This window comes from Neopsephotus bourkii, unplaced genomic scaffold (assembly GCF_033783945.1).
Source record: "Neopsephotus bourkii isolate Nb327-2 ecotype Australia unplaced genomic scaffold, CSIRO-AGI_Nbou_v1 NB_1760, whole genome shotgun sequence".
Taxonomy (NCBI): Eukaryota; Metazoa; Chordata; class Aves; order Psittaciformes; family Psittacidae; genus Neopsephotus; species Neopsephotus bourkii.
Window position 1 is genome coordinate 7,771,448 of NW_026902234.1, and position 18,851 is coordinate 7,790,298.

Consider the following 18,851-nt stretch of genomic DNA (forward strand, 5'->3'; position numbering starts at 1 on the left):
TTTCCTTTTTTAAAGTCTTTTGGCTTGTTTATACACAAAATAGACTATTTTCCTTGTTAGGGAAACCTGAGGTCTATTAGAACCTCTCTATCTACTAACGCAATGCCAGCAATCTCATGATGCTGTGCATCTTGGAGCTTGTAAGGATTCATGTTCTTGACACCCTTGCAGAACATTTCCTGGTGATTCTGGAAGCATCATGGGTGCTACCATTTGTGACAGGATCTACAGTAGGTTAGCAATTTATATATGCCTCTTCAGTTCTGCCTTTTCCTTTCCTTTCATTTCTTTTACTTTGTTAGATCTTTTGACTTTTAAACTGATGTGCATTTTGGGGAATGGGTGGGAAATTCTGAGTAAACTCACATCAGAGACAAATACAGATACTGGTAACTGAAGAATTTTCTGTGAAAAAAAAAGTATAAAAAAATCAGAATTATGCATTACGGAAAAGAGCAAGGTGGGAAAATTTTGTTTCTAATGAATAAGTAAAGAAGTCCTTGAGTGAATTCACTGTCAACTACTGACATTTGGTAATGTTTTCAGCAAACAAGGTGATGTTTAATTCAGTTCAGTGAAACAAATTTAGATTCCAAATGGAGCGCTATAAAGATTCAGCAAAGCTGTGGATAAAATGTATGACATGCTGGATCCTTACAGGTAGGAATAGCCTCAAGCCACTTCTTACTAAATTTGTTGTAAGATTTGTTCTGCTGATTTGAAATATGGCAACTCTGATTGCCTGCACAGAGAGGATGGAGATGAAAATCGTGAAAAGCAGCATTGATGACACTGGGGTGACCTAGGAGTCACAAAAAACAGTTGTTACCAAGGTAAACCATTTAACATGGAGCATAACATACTTGCTAAATGCCAGACCTCATTATGATGTAATTACAAACTTTCCAATGCTAGTTTTGAGGAGACAGCTGAAATGTATATTTTTTTTTTAATCAAGCAACACAAAAAATGTTCAGACACATAGGAGTAATGGGGTAAACAAAGGCTGTGCTTCCTTTCTGCAGGGAGAGAAGGCAGTATGATAAAAGTAAGTATAATTTTTAGGCAAGAATTATTGGTCTTCTGTCAGCCATTAGTATCAGGGCTTTTATCCCTTGGTACTATCATAATGAAGAAATTGCCTGGCCGAGTTGCTGGAGTTAATGCTGTTAATGCTGTGTCTGATCTGGCTAAAGGCAGAAGGATTTACCCACAGAGGAACGCAGCAAGCAGAAGGAGACTTTAATCTCTTGACTTCATGGTTGACTCACCTCAGAGACTTGGGACGCTGCTTGCGTTGCTGGAGTGCTTTCTCTCTTGCTGGGGTGATTTCTCCTTTCTCTGTTCTAGTTTCTTATCCCTTGGCTCTGGCCTGCAGTACTTCGTTTCCTTCTGCTTAACATCCAGGGTCACCCCTGTCCCTAAATGCCATTTAATCTATACGGCTGAGCGATCCACCAGTCTCCATTTTTGCCCCCTCCCTCATTTTTCCTTTTTTCTCTGTCCAGTATTGCTTTTAATTTGGGAAATCCTGTGGGGAGGGGTTGCCCTTTTTCTACCTGTCTCCGTTCATAAAACATGTAGCCACACATTTCATTTTCAGTATAGACTTGTGTGTACTTTTAAGCCTCACCTTCCATGAAGAACCTTTAGAAGTCACAGTACAGACTCAAATTCAGTTTGTGAATTTTAGTCTGGACTTCAGTATGCACAGGATTAAGTACTTAGTTTTGATAAGACCTGGAACAATGGAGTTTGGATACTTGGGACAACTTTACAACAGTTGTGAGAAAATAGTAATTTTACTATTTAACTTTCAGCAGATGAAAAAAAACCAGTAGCTATCTAAAAGCAAAATGTGAGAAAAAACACGAGCAGTGTATGTTTTTCGGTCTCTTGAGCAAAAGTTGCATACTTTTACAGAAAGACGAAGGCATTTGCAAAACTTCAGGCCAATATTTCTACCTTGGTATTGTCTCTGATGTTGATCTTTCCTAACCTATTTTAAAATGATCATTCCCAGCATTCAAAACAGAAACAAGTAAGCCTTGGGAAAAACTTCTAATGTAGTTATTCATATGCAATCCGGCTGGGTGAAGTGGTACATATGAACTCATGATTGCAGAGAATGCAGGTTGGCCTTCTGTTTGTTTTGCATTTCCAAAAAAGTCATCATTTTGTCTTATTTTCAATGGTTAGTTAGTACTGCTCTGAGGACAGTATGGTTAGCAAAAATAGTAACTTACCTGCACTGTTAAATGTCAGAATTGAAGGTTAAGCAATCAGCAGCAGATTCCTACTTGGGATTAACCCTGTGGCTGCCGGTAGTCCCATCCCTTTTCAGTGCTTCCCACTTGCCTTTCAGCAAGGAGCAGACAGGCTGTCTGTGTGCTGAGTTATCCAGGGCATGAACCCGAAAGACAAAGAGCTGACTGCCCTTATGGCTAACCATATGGGAACCCTTAGCTACAAGAACTTGCATGGATTCCCCCAAGCATACTGTGGCAGGCTTCTCCTTACAACAAAAGGAGGGAATTAGAGCAACCTGCTAACAACCAGATTGCTTCCCCTTTTGGTTTGTAGGTGATGGTGGTGCACCAGCAATTAAATATAATTGAATATAAGGAACCCAAGCTGAAACTGCCAGAAGGCAGTGTGAAGCAGACAGAATGCAGTTTCCTAAACTGGAATGAGTTAAGAGTTTCCATAGGGATTAACCCCTTCTCCTATGGAAGTTTCCACTGGTTTGGGTTTGTTTATACTGATGATCAGAAGCAGCTAAGAACTTGGCCAAATTTGTTAAAATTTCCATGTTACTACTTTCTATACAATCTAATAAAATTTTAGAGGGCCCTGAAAGTTGCAGGATTTCTTCACAGCCAAGTATGGGATGGGCATTGCTGCAGCCAGCTTTTCCCCTTTCCTGTTTGCTCCACCGCTGCCCAAGATCTGTGCTAGGAGCAGGGAGATGGGCTGTGCCAGCTCCTTGTGGCACTCCATACCCCAGTGATTAGGGCAGTGGTGACAGTGCCACTGACGAGAGACATCCAAGTGAGATAGCCAGTGTAGCTGGGCTGTGGCTGCCAGGACTTGTGGTCTTCTGTTCCCACCCACAGAGTGGATGTTACAGCCTGCCAATGCCCAAAAAAGCCTGTTTGAGACTGGCCTGTGTGACTCCATGGAATGCAGTCAGGAGGTGTAGTTGCCACTTAAAACAAGGAAGCTTCAGACAAGTAAATTCATGTCCTGTAGGATACAGCAGAGAGCAACATGCCAGGTGTAAACAGTGTTTTAGCAATGTAAACCAAATGGTACTAGAATCCACAGGAGAAGAAAATGTTTGACAGTTTGAATAATCTTTTCAACTACCAAATTCACTTAATATTCATTACTGAAGACTGCAGTCCAGATTGAGTATCCAGGTATAAACCTGTTCAACCCTGCCATCCTTTGTTACAGCCACAGAGTGAGAGCTCAGCATGGCTGATTGATAGAAACAGTTTGGGGACAGCTGCTGTCAAAATGCTCATGACACGGCCTACTAGCAGAGAGAGGGAAGAACAGCCACTCAAGTAGATACTTGGTTCCATACAGTGGCTCACTGATGGAGGCAGTATCTGGGTGTCCTAGGGAACAGAGATGTAGAGGTGAAGAGTGAGTAGGTGGGAAGGAGTGCTGTGCTGAAGATTATGTTATAGCGGAGGTGCACTCCTTTCTTCTTCTCTACAGGAAGAAAGGGGATGTCTTCTGCTAGAGCCACAGAACACCCTGTCAGTAGCAGGACCCAGGTCCCAAGGCAGGAGAATCCATGCTGCTGTTTAGCATCTTGCTGTATGTCAGCTTTGTGCTTCACCTCCTCATCCATTGCAGAGCTGGCTGCTTTATAGTGCTCCTCTGTGCAGCCTGGTCATAATCACAATGATGATTTTCTGTTTTTTGAAATTTCAGTGGTGGTGGGATCTTCCTGGAAGTAGCTGTTAGAGACAGGGAACTAAAACCTACAGTGACCTTTTGAGAGAAAAATTATTGCCAATTACTCATTTTTATTACCCTCTCAAACATGACATCTTCTGTCATTCTTTTTTTCAGAGGTTAATATTCAAAGACTGTGGCTGGAAGGCTTCTGCATTCTCTTCCACTGATCCAATAAAAGATAGCTGTCTTTCCAGCTTTTCCTTTCACATGCATTTGCAATAGGAAGATTCTCATTAATAATTCCTTATTGCATTTACATTTTGTGTAAAGCAGCCTCCAAATGTCATGTAGTTAATCCTCTCATATTTTTCTGTGGCAGTTTTGAAGTAGCTAGGCTGTCTACACCATTACAGCAACCCCAGGTTGCTTTCTAGAGTAAAGATTTACATATCAAAGTGGGATGTAACTTAAAAGGTGGACAAAGAGGCTTGGGAACAGAAAATGTTTCTCTATCTTGGAGATTTCAGTGGTAGTGTCTGTGCTTTAGTTGAGGCTGCAGATATCAAGTTCTTTTTTATACTGAATTATTCTATTTGCAAATTTATTTTTCAGATCTCTGTTGAAGAACTCGAAAGAAGTTTGGTTATAAAGGTCAACAGGGATGCAGTTATGAAAATAGCTGTCTCAGGGGATCTGTTTACTCTAGAAAAAGGGCTGTATCAGCTGAATTTGACAGTAGGAGGCATTCCTTTCAAAACAAAGGACCTTATTCTACCGGTAAGTATAGCACTTGTTTTGCACACCTGAAGGGCTTGATTTCATCTTCTCTTGGGGTTATGTAGGTTCTTCCTGAGAGCAGTTCAGCCTGCCCTGAAACAGGTGGAATTATCACCTTCTGGATACAACTTTGTCTCCATTAACTATAGAGGGAGCCTAAGGCAGTAGCAAAGGTGAGACTCCTGTTTTTTGATTGTTAAGTTTGGGTGAGATGTGTCTCACCCTTTGCCTGCAGAATTAGGACGTACAAAACTGGAGCACATGACAAGATTACCAGTGGTGATGCTGGCTTGGAAACCCTGAGTGGCGCTGGGGTGGTCAGTGGACACACAGCTGTGTGAGGGTACCACTGTACCCACTAAGTCTGGAAACAATGCTGGAGCACTTTCTGTGTTGTGATCAATGTTTGTGCTTCACGTATATTGTATCGCAGGTTTGCTGCTTGCATTTGCTGTTTCAGTTTAGTAAGACCCAAGGAGAAACAGAAACCTATATTTTTTTTTATTTCCTCCTAATTCAAGGAGACAGGGCATATGAATAAAAGATAAGGTGCTCTTTGGGTGAGATCGGATGATTGCTGTGTTTCTGAAACAGCTGCTGCTCAGGCTGTTTTGAATGTCCACCACACACGGAGTTAGCACCTTGAAACCCAAATTGGCATCTCATTATTTCTAAATGAGGTGACAAGCTTGCGGTTCTGTGACTGTGAGTGCAGCAGCTGAGGAAGGCTCCTGTTCCTCACAAGAAGTCATTTAGGGCCACTGCTTGTCTGAAACATTAAACTTGGGGTGTGGTCTGCATATGGGATTGAGAGACAAAAACTCCTGAGGTTTTTCTCCTGGCTCATGCACTTAATTCTCTCTCTACTTCAATTAATTGGCAGTAACGGTCCTGATTTAGACGCTTTGCAAGGAGCCTTCTCTTTACATACTGTCTCACATTTTAATGCTGGAGTTTGGTACAGGATAACATAACTAGAAGCTGTAAGGAACAAGTGTGTATGGAGTGATGTGCATGTCCTGTGGCTCAAGCACCCCTCCCTTAAGCGAGAAGCCAACAACTTATCCTGTGATCAAGTTCAACATCTTGTGTGTCACGAAGGCTGTTTGCAGTGACACAAAGGACTGTGTTTTTTTACTTCAAGTTAGCCTCTAGAATTCACAATGCAAAATTACAGGAGTTACATAGCTTTGGCCACAGAGTTTTAGAAGTAAATCACCTAATGATGTGTATCATGTAGAGGAGCTAGCAGAACCAATACAATGAAATCAGCACCTGCATTAACTAGTGCCCTTCTGACCTGTGGAGACAAGCTGAGCTTAGGGAAGTTTCCTGGGAAATGCTGACCACTTACTTGCTTGGGTTTGCAGGAAGGGGATTGCCTCCAATCGTTATACATGAGCATAACACATCAAAATGATTTCTGCTGTTCAGTATTCCTCTGCACCCAAAATCGCTTATTCTTCACTGAACAGTAGTTTGAGTTATGGTATACTGCTTTGTCTTCCTAGATAAACCCTCGGCTGGATGGCTGTATGCAGGCATGGAACTGGCTGAATGGGGAGGACTTCACTATCCTAGAGACCATAAAGATGAATGAAAAGATGCAGTGCTTTTCTGTAGCAGGACGAGGGTCTTTCTATCCCGGCCGAGGTTTTGCTGTGTTTAATCTTACTTACAGTAAGTACGTTATATTTTTATTTCTGACCTGTTGTTCTGCCATTAACCATACTTGTTTAATAAGTAGTTTAAAACTTACATGTATATTAGACTCTGTGTTGATCAATGCAGAAAAGACTGGCAGCTGTGGATGGAGAGTAATAGCTAAACTTGTGGTTCATAGCAAAGGACGACCTACAAATGATGGTTAGAGCCAGTAACGAATATGCCTAGCATGGATTAGGTTCTCTTTGTGTAGCTCCAGTTATGCATTTCATACCCAGGCTGGTTCCAGCTCATCCTTAACATTAGGGCCTTCACATCTCTATCAGTAGTGCAGGTGGTTCCAGCCCTATTCACTATTTTCTGCTAAATAGGGAGGGCTGCAAGCTGTAGTGCTGTATCTTGAATTTCTGATGGACAGAAAATCATTATTGCCTGTAGCAAAATGTCTAGGATTGGATTCATTTTTAATCATTGTGTGGTATTAGTTACACCTGGGACAAACACTAAGCATATCCCTGATAGAAACTGCATAAAATTGGTCTAGATGTAGTAATAACAAGTTTCAAACCAAGCTTGGCTATACACTGAAAGCACACTGAAAGCCACCTTTTCTTTGTTCTAGATTATTCTGTTTGTTTATATGTGCAATCAGCTGTCAGTGTTTTGAAAGCTGTACAAATGCCAACCATCTATTTTAGTTTGGTGTGTAAATTCTTCTGTGCAGAAGCCTTCTGTGCATCATTATGTGGATTTTTCTGCTGTGCCATTGTAAATTAGGGAGTATCAGGTGTTTGTCATCTCATTTAACACATGGATTCAACAGCTACAAAGTAAAGACAAGGCGGCATCTAAAGCACAAATGACGGCACTCAGCAGAAATGAGGCCTCAGCACCTGCATTTTCATATCTTTGTTTCTAGAAACACAACCCTCTATTTGGTGCTTTGTAATGGTAAACTTTATAAAGAACTTATTGTTTTGTATTTCAAGATGTGGTGAATGAGCAAAGCTAATACTCCAGTGAAGGGAGGCTGCAGAAGCAGGATTGAACTCTTTCTTTGTAGCAGCATCACCTTTTAAATCACAAAGGCACTGCAGCAGCAAGAAGGATGCCAGAAAGTTTAATTCAGAGTTCAGCCGGATGTGATAAAACATCCCATGTTTAGCTTCTGAGGGGGCTGGTGATCAGGCATTGATTAGGTATGTAATCAGTGTAGTGGGCCTATATCCTTTTTCACTTTGTTTCCTCTGTGTCAGATTTGTGCTTAGATCCCTCAATGATATTTGGACAGTCAAGAACAATTAAAAAATTGGGTGCCCTGTCTTTTAACATGCTTTTGGATATATCGGATTAACAGCCACGGGATTTTGAATCTCTTGTGTTAAAAAAGCTTAACCTTATCTTTTGACATTTTGAAAGGTAGCAGAATGCAGAACGTAACAAGAGGAAACCAATGACATTTTCTTCTCTGATTTTATGTTCAGGTGCTTTGGATTTTTATTTTTATTTTTTAAGTAAAATAAATGTGGCCATCCCTCCATATGCTCATTCATCTATCCTCCTCTCCTAGAACTGCACATTCTACCCATTTGACTTGTTTGTCCTGTGTTCGTCATGCTACGTATCTCTTTTTCTGCAGTGCAACCTATTTCAGGAAACGAAACGAAGACAAGTTGGGAAATAGAAGTAAATGCTGTAATTCAACCAGCAACAGATACTGGTGTGATGTTCGCTCTTGTTACGGAAGAAGCATCTGTCCCTTTATCACTGTCTCTGGTTGACTATCACTCCACAAAGAAACTGAAACAACAGGTACAGATGTAAGCATTTTTCTAGAGAGGGTTCCTTGTTGCATCCTGGCAATCAATAGTCATTTTCAAAAAACAGTTGTCAGTTGTAAAATTGGTCTAGGTCTCTTGGGTGGAACTGGTCTCTTGCATGCAGGCATATTTTGTTACTGTTTTCTCACACAGAGCTGTTTAATGCCATAAGCATAGAAATTCCATTCTCTGGAGCTCATCCAGAGCTCCAAAATCAGTTAAGTCCCAAAATTTCCAAGAGACAGCCTTTAGGTTTCACTCCAGGTGCTGTGACAGGCCAGTTATGATAGAGTCCTGCAGCTACTGATTTAATGGTATTCATAATAAACGGCTAGATTCTGGCATTAGACAAGTGTAAGCAAGAAATGAGTTCACAAAAACCCATGAGCCAACTTTTCATTTGTAGTACAGCACCTCTAGTGTATTTGGTTCCAGTGCAATATAACATCTTGTAAGACCCCCTAAGAATTGTTTCTGAGAAGACAGTTGGTTATGTCTTAATAGTCCCACTGGAACATTGTTTTTTTTTATCTATACTAATGAGTTCAGAACACAATCCACAATATTAATAAGACTAAATCTCTAGTGGCTCTGCAAAATCTTTGTAAAAAAGGCCACAGTGGGGCCATCCTGGTCTTGGATATGCATGGCTAGGAATATTTCTGCTCACTGCTTCTTTTTCCTTCTTTTCCCTGCTGTCCAGTATATCATTGTGGCCTTGGAGAATACAGTTGTGTCCAGACTGGCAATAAATCTTTGTGATAAGAAGGAACACTCTGTGGACATCTTCGTCAAGAAAGATCACTTATCCCTGAGGGTAGATGGGATAGCAGGAGAGGGTGAACTAAGCATCTCTGAGTTAGAGGATAGTCTATCCATCTTGGAGAACTCTTTGCAATCAACGGTGAAGACATACTTGGGAGGATTGCCAGGTGAGCATCCAGTTTTGCAGCATGGACTACAAACTCCCAACCCACCTTGCTGAGCTGGCAGTCAAGAAAACTGTCTCAATCCAAGCTGGAAGCCTCCTTCTCTGTTTCTGCTTGAGTAGGCTTTGCAATTCAGGCACGTGTTCTTAACAGGTGTGAGGGTGCACTTGGCAATTATCTTTTTTCCTGGAATGAGGGTGTCCTTCTGTGGACATCTGAAGCCAAAACAGAAAGAGGAGGTTTTGCTTGGTCAGCAATAGGAATAGTTTATCTGAAGAATAGTTGCAAGCAGGTTCATTATCCTAGACCTGATAAAACTCATAGGAGCTAGATCACAGGCTCCCGCAGTGCTTCAATAACGTAATGAACATGTGTGAGTGCTCCCTGTGGGGAGTACTAGGGCCTCACATTGTTTTGAGTGAAACCAGGGAAGCCCAGTGTGGCGATTCTTCCTGGCTGATGTTCTGTTTGAACTGATCACAGCACTACACAATTAACAGATTTCCTCTCATGAGAGGGTATGTAGAGCCACAGCCAAAGGGCTACCACCATTTATAGCTTTGCTCGTCGGGTTGCTCTTCTGTTCTGAATCTGGAAGATCAAACTTTCATCTGAATCATGAATTTTGGCCAAGCATGGGGGCTTGTTTCTTTTCTGGGTGAACTGGTTTATCAGTCCCTGCTGCTGAGAAGTGCAATTATGAGAACATTTGCGTCTCTGATGAACAGCAGTACATCCTAATTTGTTGAAAGCAGCTAAGCAAAATCTTGCCCCTACTTGCCCAAGCAAGGGAGAGGCAGCAGTGTTGTCTCTTGGTAGGCACCGAAGCAGCCAGGCTGGAAAAGGGTGGCTGAGGTGCCATGTGTGCTTTGACACATGGCGTGACTTTCCCACCATGAACAAGAGTTTACAGAGCATTCATGCCAATAATGTAAGTAGCATCTAGTCACACCTAAAAGGGGGAGGCCACACACTCTGGGATGTTCACACACAGGCAGGAGCAAGGCTGAATCCCCAAATGTGGCATTTTCCTATGTCAGATTGAATTGAACTGGCCATTGCACAAGCAAGAGAGGTCACCTGCTTGCTTTCAAATAGTTCTCATGTGCACTGCAGATACTTTCACAGCTCAGAAGACAATTCCACTTGTTCCAAGTTCTCTGTGGTTGGCTTAATCTAACTTTGCTGGGTGAAGCACAGGTTTTAATTAGCCAGAACTAGGTGCAAGATATCATAGCTGACTTCTGTAGGCTTAGCTACTGCCCATTTTCAAACTGCGCTGCTCAGCAACAGGAATTTCTGCCTGTGGTCTGCTTTTGTCATTGAGAGGAACCCAGCACTTGCATCAAGAAACCTTGTAACTTGCCAAACAAATAAATATTTCAGCACTTTGGTTGGATTCATCACTCTGGGTTAAATAACTGTACCAAATGGTCAAATCTAAGTGAGTTTGGCTTACTGAGATTTTGAAAACATTACGTTGGTTTTGGCTTTTTCCTGCTCCTGTACCCTGTGGCAAAAACAAAGTATAGTGGTCACACTTAATGTCTTTATTCCATTTGCCACAAATAAAGAAAGATAGACTGTCCCATCTTAAGTACAGGTAATACTGCAGATGTGGAAGAAATAATTTACAGTTTTAAGAGACAAGAGGGAATGTATAGGCATTTATTACATTTTCTGTGGTATTTTCAGTTCTGGTACATCCTAAATTATATAATTTATATGATGCATAGGTGTTTTTCCAGGTAATATTTATACCACTGGGGGAAGGAGCCTGTAAAAAAGGCTTCTGAGTCTTTTTTCTTTTAATTATTTTTGGTAGTATCTTACGTATCCTTCTCAAAGCCCACACATGTAACAGCAGTCTGCATGGTTCCTTAGGTGAGTGTTCAAGCCAACACTTCAACTTCTTCTGAGTCAAAATTCAGTTTACATTCATGTGAGTACTCCAGCCAAGGTGTCCCCTTCTCTTAAGCAGGCTTCACGGATGAAATTTGGTAAAAGGGGAGGAATAACAAATGGCTGAAATGACTAGTTTAAACAGCTACCAAGCAATGGTACTTTTCAGCCATCAAGCTGGAACATGTATAGTATTTGTGGCTTAGGGATCCCATGCAATTTTCATTCTCTCATTCAGTCCTAGGATCTGCCTGAGCTGTGTTTGATCACATCAGCTTCAAACTTGGCCCTGCATTCTCTTGCGGCAGAGCCCTTAAAATTGCACATAATCTGGGGTCAATAGGACAATCTATTGTTCCAGTTGCCCTTGCTTCAGGGTAAAGATAAGGGGCTTACTTAGCTACCTGCATTACTGTGAAGTTAAATAATCTTTGAGATTTCATTGGTTTCCATTGCACAACCAGCTTGACTGGGTTGGGTTTGGGTTGTAAATAAACTAATAACCTTTGGGGAAGGGTAGAGGACACAGTTCGTGTAATTTTTCATGTTACTATTTTACTGTGTGGGGTTTTTTGTTTCTTTAAATTCAATGTGAATGTGACATTACAGGAGTTGGTAATAAGATTTACTGATTTCCTCTACTCTGTTGGATTGTATTTAATGTCTTCTTTCCTATTTGTTTTTCTGCCTTTGGGAAACTGATTAAAAATATGTCACTAGTGGATCTCCTTAGCAAAAATTAGTCTCATTAGTCTTACCAACTCAACTGATGTATTCCAGCACCTTTCTGATGAACGCCAGCAACCTCCTTGTGCTGATACATAGCAAAATCACAGTAAAGATGAGTCTGCTGAGTGGTAGTGGCTGTCTATAGGAAAAGCCTTCCTGTCATGAAGTTCTTCCAATAATTTTTCGGCAGGTATTTCGGAGAGATAGAGAGAGGATGAGGGGAAGATATAACACTGCACTGTTGACAAAGAAGGACCCAGAGATAGAGGGGGGAGAAACACCGAGACAGAAAGCATCGTGAACGCAGTGTGCAACTGGAGTGAAGCCTTGCTGCAGTGCAGCACATAGTTTTATCAGGACTAGAGGATTTACAGAGACAAAGAGCAGCTGAGGAAGGCTTCAGCCTGGGAGAAGGGCTTTTGAGCACTAGAGCAGATGACATTTCCACACATCTGGCAGTGTGCTCTTGCCTTTTAGTGAGAGGGACAGGGGGGAGGTAGAAATCCCAGCGTGGAGGAGAGCTTGAAACTATACAAGTGACAGTCACCTGAGCATAGGTAGGGCAGGTATTTATTCAAAAGCCGCCATCAGAGATGTGTGTCTTCCCTTTCATACAGATGTTCCTGTCACTTCCACTCCGGTCACCGCATCCTACCATGGCTGCATGACTGTCAAGCTGAGCAACAAGGCACTGGACTTAGACGAGGCTCTCTACAAGCACAGTGACATCACCTCACATTCCTGTCCTCCAGTCGAGGCGGGTCAGTAGGTACCACTACAATGCGAAGGTTTTATATTCAGAAACTTTCAATGCTTTTCTTTTTTTTTAAAGATATAAATTATTCTGACCTACCGCACTGCGTGTATAGTTTCTCTTAAACACTGAAGTTATGTAGGAGCTACTGATCCTTGTGTCAGATTGATTATTGAAATACTCCTTTGCTTTGAGGTTTAAAGGTTGTAATATATTTGTAAATAGTTTGGAAGACTAATGTTAAATAAGTCAAAAGTACAGAATATACCAGAAGTGAATGTTATCTTTAGTCTGTAAGAGACAGTTTTATCTGTAATGTGGAAAACCTGGTAATATATGAGTGTGGACTGGAAGAAAAATAATAAATCTGTATTATTTTTTATTATCAAACACTGCTTTCTGATTTGCAAAATATGAGAGAATAAAATATTTACATACAAGTTTTTAATATATCTGTTCTGAGATTATTCTGTATTCTGTTGGTTGGACATAATGACTCAGGCTATGTCTGATGTGGAGATTACACTGGGTGGTTGGTTATGGGTTTTTGTTTGGAGGTGGGGTCTTTTTGTGTTTGTGTCAGTATTAGGTATCTTCTGGGCTGGAGAGCAAATGGTTGCTGCTGTTCTCATTGCTATTTTGCTTATTAAGCAAAAAAGAGGCTATATTGCTTACTGCCTCTTTCTGGTACCATAGATAGAAGACCCAGCTGTGACCTTTAGAAAAACTCTTGGTCAACGGAAAACAGAAAACAGAGTTGTGCCATCAGGAAACAATTAGTAGAAAAGACTCAATGAATTGAAAGCCATATGGCTTTTGTGTCAATAACTGCTAAAGCAAATGATGAGGTGTCAAGAACTGGAGAATATTATCTGGTGATGACATATTTTTGCTGCTCAATTTTTAGGTTGGCTCATTCACTGTGAACCTACTGGGAGCAGAGAGGCTTGAGAGCGTGAGAGTTAGCCAGGCCAGATTGCAGTGTGGTGAGAATATGCGTGGGGGTTTACTCAGGAGAGGTTGTAGAGTCATAAAGTGTATTCACATTTGAAGCTATCCTTGTGAAGCTGGGGTAAGATTTGCTTAGTCTGCTTTGAGTCCCTTAAGTCTTGTTTTGCTTGGTCCTTGTCTTGCGTCAGATCAATGAGCTGAGAGAGATAGGCATATGCTGTGTTGGGAATTCGAATACTGGGTTGATAAGTTTATCCCATGCTTCAGAGGGTTAACATAGAAAAGATCTAATTCTACAGGGTCCTTTATAAATTTTTCCTGGTTATTCTACATCATGTTCTGCCTCATCAAATACAGAGATGACAGATTACCTTAATAATCCAAATGTGTGACATCATCTGTGACCACGCTATGGACATACATGTCCCAGAGGAAAGGATGGAAGAGGGGGAAGACTATTCCAGACATATTGCTGGTAAGGATCCCTGCTTTATTTACCAGAGAAGAGGATGGTACTCTACTAGCCATTAGCCAGTATGGCATCATAGCTCTGTATTGTGAGCATATCTGTCAGCAGTAATGCAGTAAGGCAGAAAAGATCAGAGCTTCATCACTTTCAACTTGTTTACACTTACAGAAGGACATGTCAAAAGATGCTTTACACTCAGGTGTGACCAGATGTAAGTTTGAAAGGATAGTTGCTCACTAGAGAGTAGTAACTTACTGTGATCCTGTCCCTCTACTCTTCTCTCATGGGACCTCACTTGGAGTATTGTGTGCAGTTCTGGTGTCCTCAGCATAAAGAGGACATGGAACTGTTGGAACAAGTCCAAAGGAGAGCCACAAGGATGATAAGGGACTGGAGCACCTCCCATCTGAAGATAGGCTGAGAAAGTTGGGGCTGTTCAGCCTGGAGAAGAGAAGGCTGCGTGGAGACCTCATAGCAGCCTTCCAGTATCTGAAGGGGGCCTATAAGGATGCTGGGGATGGACTCTTCATTAGGGACTGTAGTGATAGGACAAGGAGTAATGGGTTCAAACTTAAACAGGGGAAGTTCAGATTGGATATAAGGAAGAAATTCTTTACTGTGAGGGTGGTGAGGCACTGGAATGGGTTGCCCAGGGAATATGAATGCTCCATCCCTGGCAGGATTCAAGGCCAGGTTGGACAGAGCCTTGGGTGAGATGGTTTAGCGTGAGGTGCCCCTGCCCATGGCAGGGGGGTTGGAACTAGGTGATCTTAAGGTCCTTTCCAACCCTAACTATTCCATGATTCTAAGTAGTTCTATGTTTTTGCTTCTTTTTAATTGAGCAAGGGAAACCACATTATTCCTGAGAGTGCTTTTTTTTAGAGTTGATGGCTCTTGATCACTTGTAATATGACGGAGAATGCAAGGAGCATTAGTTTAGCATCTCCAGTGAGAGCTGGGAATCCTGAAGATACTGTGGTTAATAGCACTTCCACACTGCAGTGTTTTGTTTTCAATGTGTTTTTCTATGGTTATTTTAGTCCTTTACCAAAATATATCCCTGTGCTGGTTTTCCCTGGGATAGTGTAAATTTTCTTCATAGTAGCTAGCATGGGGCTGTATTTTGTAAACAGGGTTGGTAACACAGGGATGTTTCAGGTACTGCTGAGCAGTGCTTACACAGAGTCGAGGCCTTTTCTGCCTCTCACCCCACCAGTGAGCAGGCTGGGGGTGCACAAGAGGTTAGGAGGGGGCACAGCTGGCACAGCTGACCCCAGCTGACCAGAGGGATATCCCAGACCACATGGCATCATGCTCAGCATATACAGCTGGGGAAAAGGAAGGAAGGGGGACGTTTGGGGTGGTGGTGTTTGTCTTCCCAAGTAACCATCACATGGGATAGATCCCTGTCCTGGAGATGGCTGAACCCTGCCTGCTGATGGGCGATAGTGAATGAATTCCTTGTTTTGCTTTGTTCACATGCACAACTTCAGCTTTCCCTATTAAACTGTCTTTATCTCAACCCCTGAGTTTTCTCACTTTTCTGATTCTCTACTCATCCCACCAGAGGGTAGTGAGCAAGTGGCTGTGTGGGCCTGAGGTGCTGGCTGGGGTTACACTATGACAATCTCCCATCTTTTTAACTTGGAGTAGCTCTAAAGAAAACAGTACAAACCTAGAAGATGCCTATTTTTTAAAGCAAGTAAATGAAACAAACCCTGCTTCACTTTGTTCTTTTCAAAGGAAGCATGTTAGCAAAATAGTCTTGTGGCTGATAATTTTGTCTAATTTCTGGGGTAGTTCCCAAAAAAACTACCATGTGGCATAAATGAATCACAAACATGTCTGACCTTTGTGTTAGTGGTACTGTTTCTGAGGCCAGAATTACTTTGGATCCTGGAAACATGAATACTGTGGTAGAGTATGGTACTTTGCAGTTTCAGATGTAATACTATGTGAACAAGACTGCAACTGCATTTTCTAAATCAATCAAATTCAGAGCAAAAATTTCTCCAGGACTTTGTACGTATATGCATGTATGTGAAGATAATTTGCATAGACCAAAATGTACCCTGACCCAAAATGTGGTTTATAAGAGAAAGCCAGAATTTGTAAATCTGGACAATAACAGAAAGGGGATGATATTTCGTGTCAAACTGGATTGTTTTTGATACTCTACAGCAGACCATGCTGGAAGAAGAGGTAGCTGCTTCTATAGACCACTGAAAAGAACAAAGTGATAAGCATTCCTTTGTTCCTTCTCAGCCGCTGTGCTCCAACCCAAGGCAAACATTGGTTTCCTTTGTGTTCCGTTACCAGGCTAGGTGCTCAGCTCAAAGGGAGCATGCTCTGGGCTTTGAGACACCAAAATGAGCCCAGGTGGTTCCCCCGTTAGCATTCATAGCAAGTAAATCATGTAGTTCCAATTACATAAAGGCCAGGGTGACTGTGCTCTTCACAGCATGCATTTGCACAAGGACTGGGCATTTTGGATGTGTTAAATTGATGTTTAGAAGAAAAAGAAAATTAATGGTCTCCTTTCTGACTTTTGTTCCTCTCAACCAGGTTCATATAACTCACCTTTGTCAAGGATACATGTAAGGTACCTTGGGCCTGATGTTAATACCACTGGCCTAAAATTGTGCATCTCAGGAAAAAAACTTAATTGAATAAAATATGGCTTTTATGATCCATACAAATTAACCTTTAATCTCATGTGTACTAATACTGAATCTGCTCGCTATACATAGAGGTACAGCACCTAAATTCCACCTTTTCTTGAAAGGTGGAAAGTATTATGTCAAAGGATGATCACTCTTAGTTCTACTTTCAGCTGGTCTGAAGGTGTCACTTCCTCTCAAAAGAAACTCTTAAGTAAGCTGGTTTTGTTTATATAGGGGTTTTTAATATTTTCATAATATGAAGCAGGTGCTTAGAAAGTTAACGAGAAATAACTTTCTTTCCCTGCTCTGCTCTTTGGTCTTTCAGGAAATTTCTATGGCTTCATTGTTGTCTAGACTGTAAGAACTATATAGCAAGCAGCACCACCACCCTTCCTGCAGGAGCAAAATGCAGTGAAGGGATGCAGCAGTCTGATGGATTTTCCTGCTGGTATAGCCACTCCTGCCCCAAAACACGGCAGCTGTGTGCTAAGAGGGATCCCAGCTAACGTGATGCACAGTAAGGGGGCAGGGCGCACACAGCAGGGACAAGACTTTGTTCTGTCAATGGCACTGCCACAGGTATTGCTGCTTAGCCGTGTCGATGTGTTTTTGTTTCTACACTATAGGAGAAAATGTAAAAAAAAAGAGGGAGGAATTCTGACCCTCCTTATGTTCTGTTTCAGCCATTGCAAAACACCTGGATCAGGCCTTGATCAGTTTAAAAATAAATAACTGAGGTTTAACATACACTTGGTTTGGTTCCTATTTTGACGAGAAATGAATTAAATCAAACACATGCAGCTTAAAATAACTCTCTGGAAACTGCACCTTTAGCACACTGACATAATCTTTTACTCCGCAGCTGGACTGGCCCAAAATTCTTTCTGTTTGAAGCTTGAAACTACTTGGTACTTTTTCCTCTCTTGTTTTCCTGTCCTTACAAATATACACAGTCTTAGGTTCAATATAAATATACACAGCCAATTTTATTGGAAAATAATTGCCACACTTCTTTATTAGTACAACACTTTCACCAAAAACAGTTATTAAATAAATACTACAAGCAAACAAAAACCTGGTCTCTTCCTACTCGAAATGATTGCCTCAGAGAGCACCTGACTACCCACTCAGACAACACAGGCTAAACCCCTCTATATCGGTTTAAGAAAGCAGAACGTGTTTCCAGAGAGTATCCTCATTTCTCGTCTTGAAGAAAAGTTATTCTGCAGTGTTCTGAGAAGGAAACACTTCATGCCAGGAAGCAACGCTGCATTTGACTGCAGGCAAAGTGGGTGGTGACTGATCACCCCGCTGTGATGTGCCTGCCCTTAGGTTTCCAGGTTTCTGCTCTGCTCACAGTGAGATGTGGGTAAAAGCAGAGTGGCCGTAACACACTCTGTGGTGGGTTCCTTGGGATGTCAACTGCCTGTACAGCAGAGTTTCCAGAAGTTTCTTAAAAATCAAATAAAAGCCTACCAGCTACCTAAAATAAATTCTTTATTCTATGGTGCATATGGTGGAGGCTTTTCTCCAGGCAACAAGTAAGTCGGTGTATAGAGGGCTGGAGCATTGGGAGGAAGACCATAGCTGGAGCTGGACTGAGATGGAGGCTGAGTTTCTTCTGATAAAGAAATGTCAGTAGATGATGTTCCTGGAAAATTGCTGGTGGGCTGCATATAGACAAAGAAAAACACCTTCTTCAGTAAAGGATTACAACCCCGTTTGCAGCTCTGTGTGAACAGTTTGCCATGTAAGTGTTATATAATAAGCCCCACGATTAGATTTCTCATGCACTGCAGCACAACACTCACTTCAGTTTTAAAGTATAGCTTAAGTATAGAAACGATGGTGTCGAGTGAAACACAGATTCCATCTGTAACCCAAGTCTTTTTTAATAGACATTGCACATACAGCTAGGCACTAGAGCAGAACAGGAATTTCTGCAGGAAAAGATGCTCTGGCTCCCTGGCTGAGGCACTGCACCTGCCTGGCTGATTAGGTTACATGTAGCTGCTTGTCTTCAGGCATCCCTGTGAAATTTCAATTATCTCAGAGGTAATTAATCTCAGCTATAATACTTGCATAAAAGCAAGGTCTCATTCCTGTGCCAAATGCAGACTCCTTGTAAAAGAAAATTTTAGAGGTGGGTCTCCCTGTAGGTCTTTCGCTCTGGCTGTCTCAGCTGTAATGGGGTTTTGGCTGAAAGAGTCATGAAAAATAGAGCTTAGGAAGCAGCCTATGCTCAGGAATAAGCAGTTTGTTAAAACAAAAGGATGC

The 18,851-nt window shown here is 41.7% G+C and overlaps 2 protein-coding genes across 10 annotated transcripts in view; one reads left to right on the forward strand and one right to left on the reverse strand.

The window, feature by feature from the left end:
* The window catches only part of GAS6 (growth arrest specific 6), a 39,173-nt gene extending 26,230 nt beyond the window's left edge, over positions 1-12,943 (forward strand). Inside the window, exons 11-16 of one of the 2 annotated variants that reach the window (XR_009729168.1) lie at positions 4,528-4,692; positions 6,204-6,372; positions 7,997-8,169; positions 8,881-9,109; positions 10,855-11,048; positions 12,355-12,489. Coding sequence is in view for 1 of the 2 variants with exons in the window: in XM_061377861.1 (XP_061233845.1) it covers positions 4,528-4,692; positions 6,204-6,372; positions 7,997-8,169; positions 8,881-9,109; positions 12,355-12,506 (888 nt within the window). In the remaining variant the exon portion in view is untranslated. Of the gene's footprint in view, positions 1-4,527; positions 4,693-6,203; positions 6,373-7,996; positions 8,170-8,880; positions 9,110-10,854; positions 11,049-12,354 lie in introns of both variants that reach the window. The other variant, XM_061377861.1, reaches the window with a different exon arrangement.
* Positions 12,944-17,541: 4,598 nt separating this feature from the next.
* Positions 17,542-18,851, reverse strand: part of TMEM255B (transmembrane protein 255B) — a 63,511-nt gene continuing 62,201 nt past the window's right edge. For 7 of the 8 annotated variants that reach the window (XM_061377724.1, XM_061377728.1, XM_061377725.1 and 4 more), the window contains one exon: positions 17,542-18,244. In XM_061377724.1, the coding sequence (XP_061233708.1) occupies positions 18,077-18,244 (168 nt within the window). In that variant the 3' untranslated portion in view covers positions 17,542-18,076. The remainder of the gene's footprint in view (positions 18,245-18,851) is intronic. The other variant, XR_009729144.1, reaches the window with a different exon arrangement.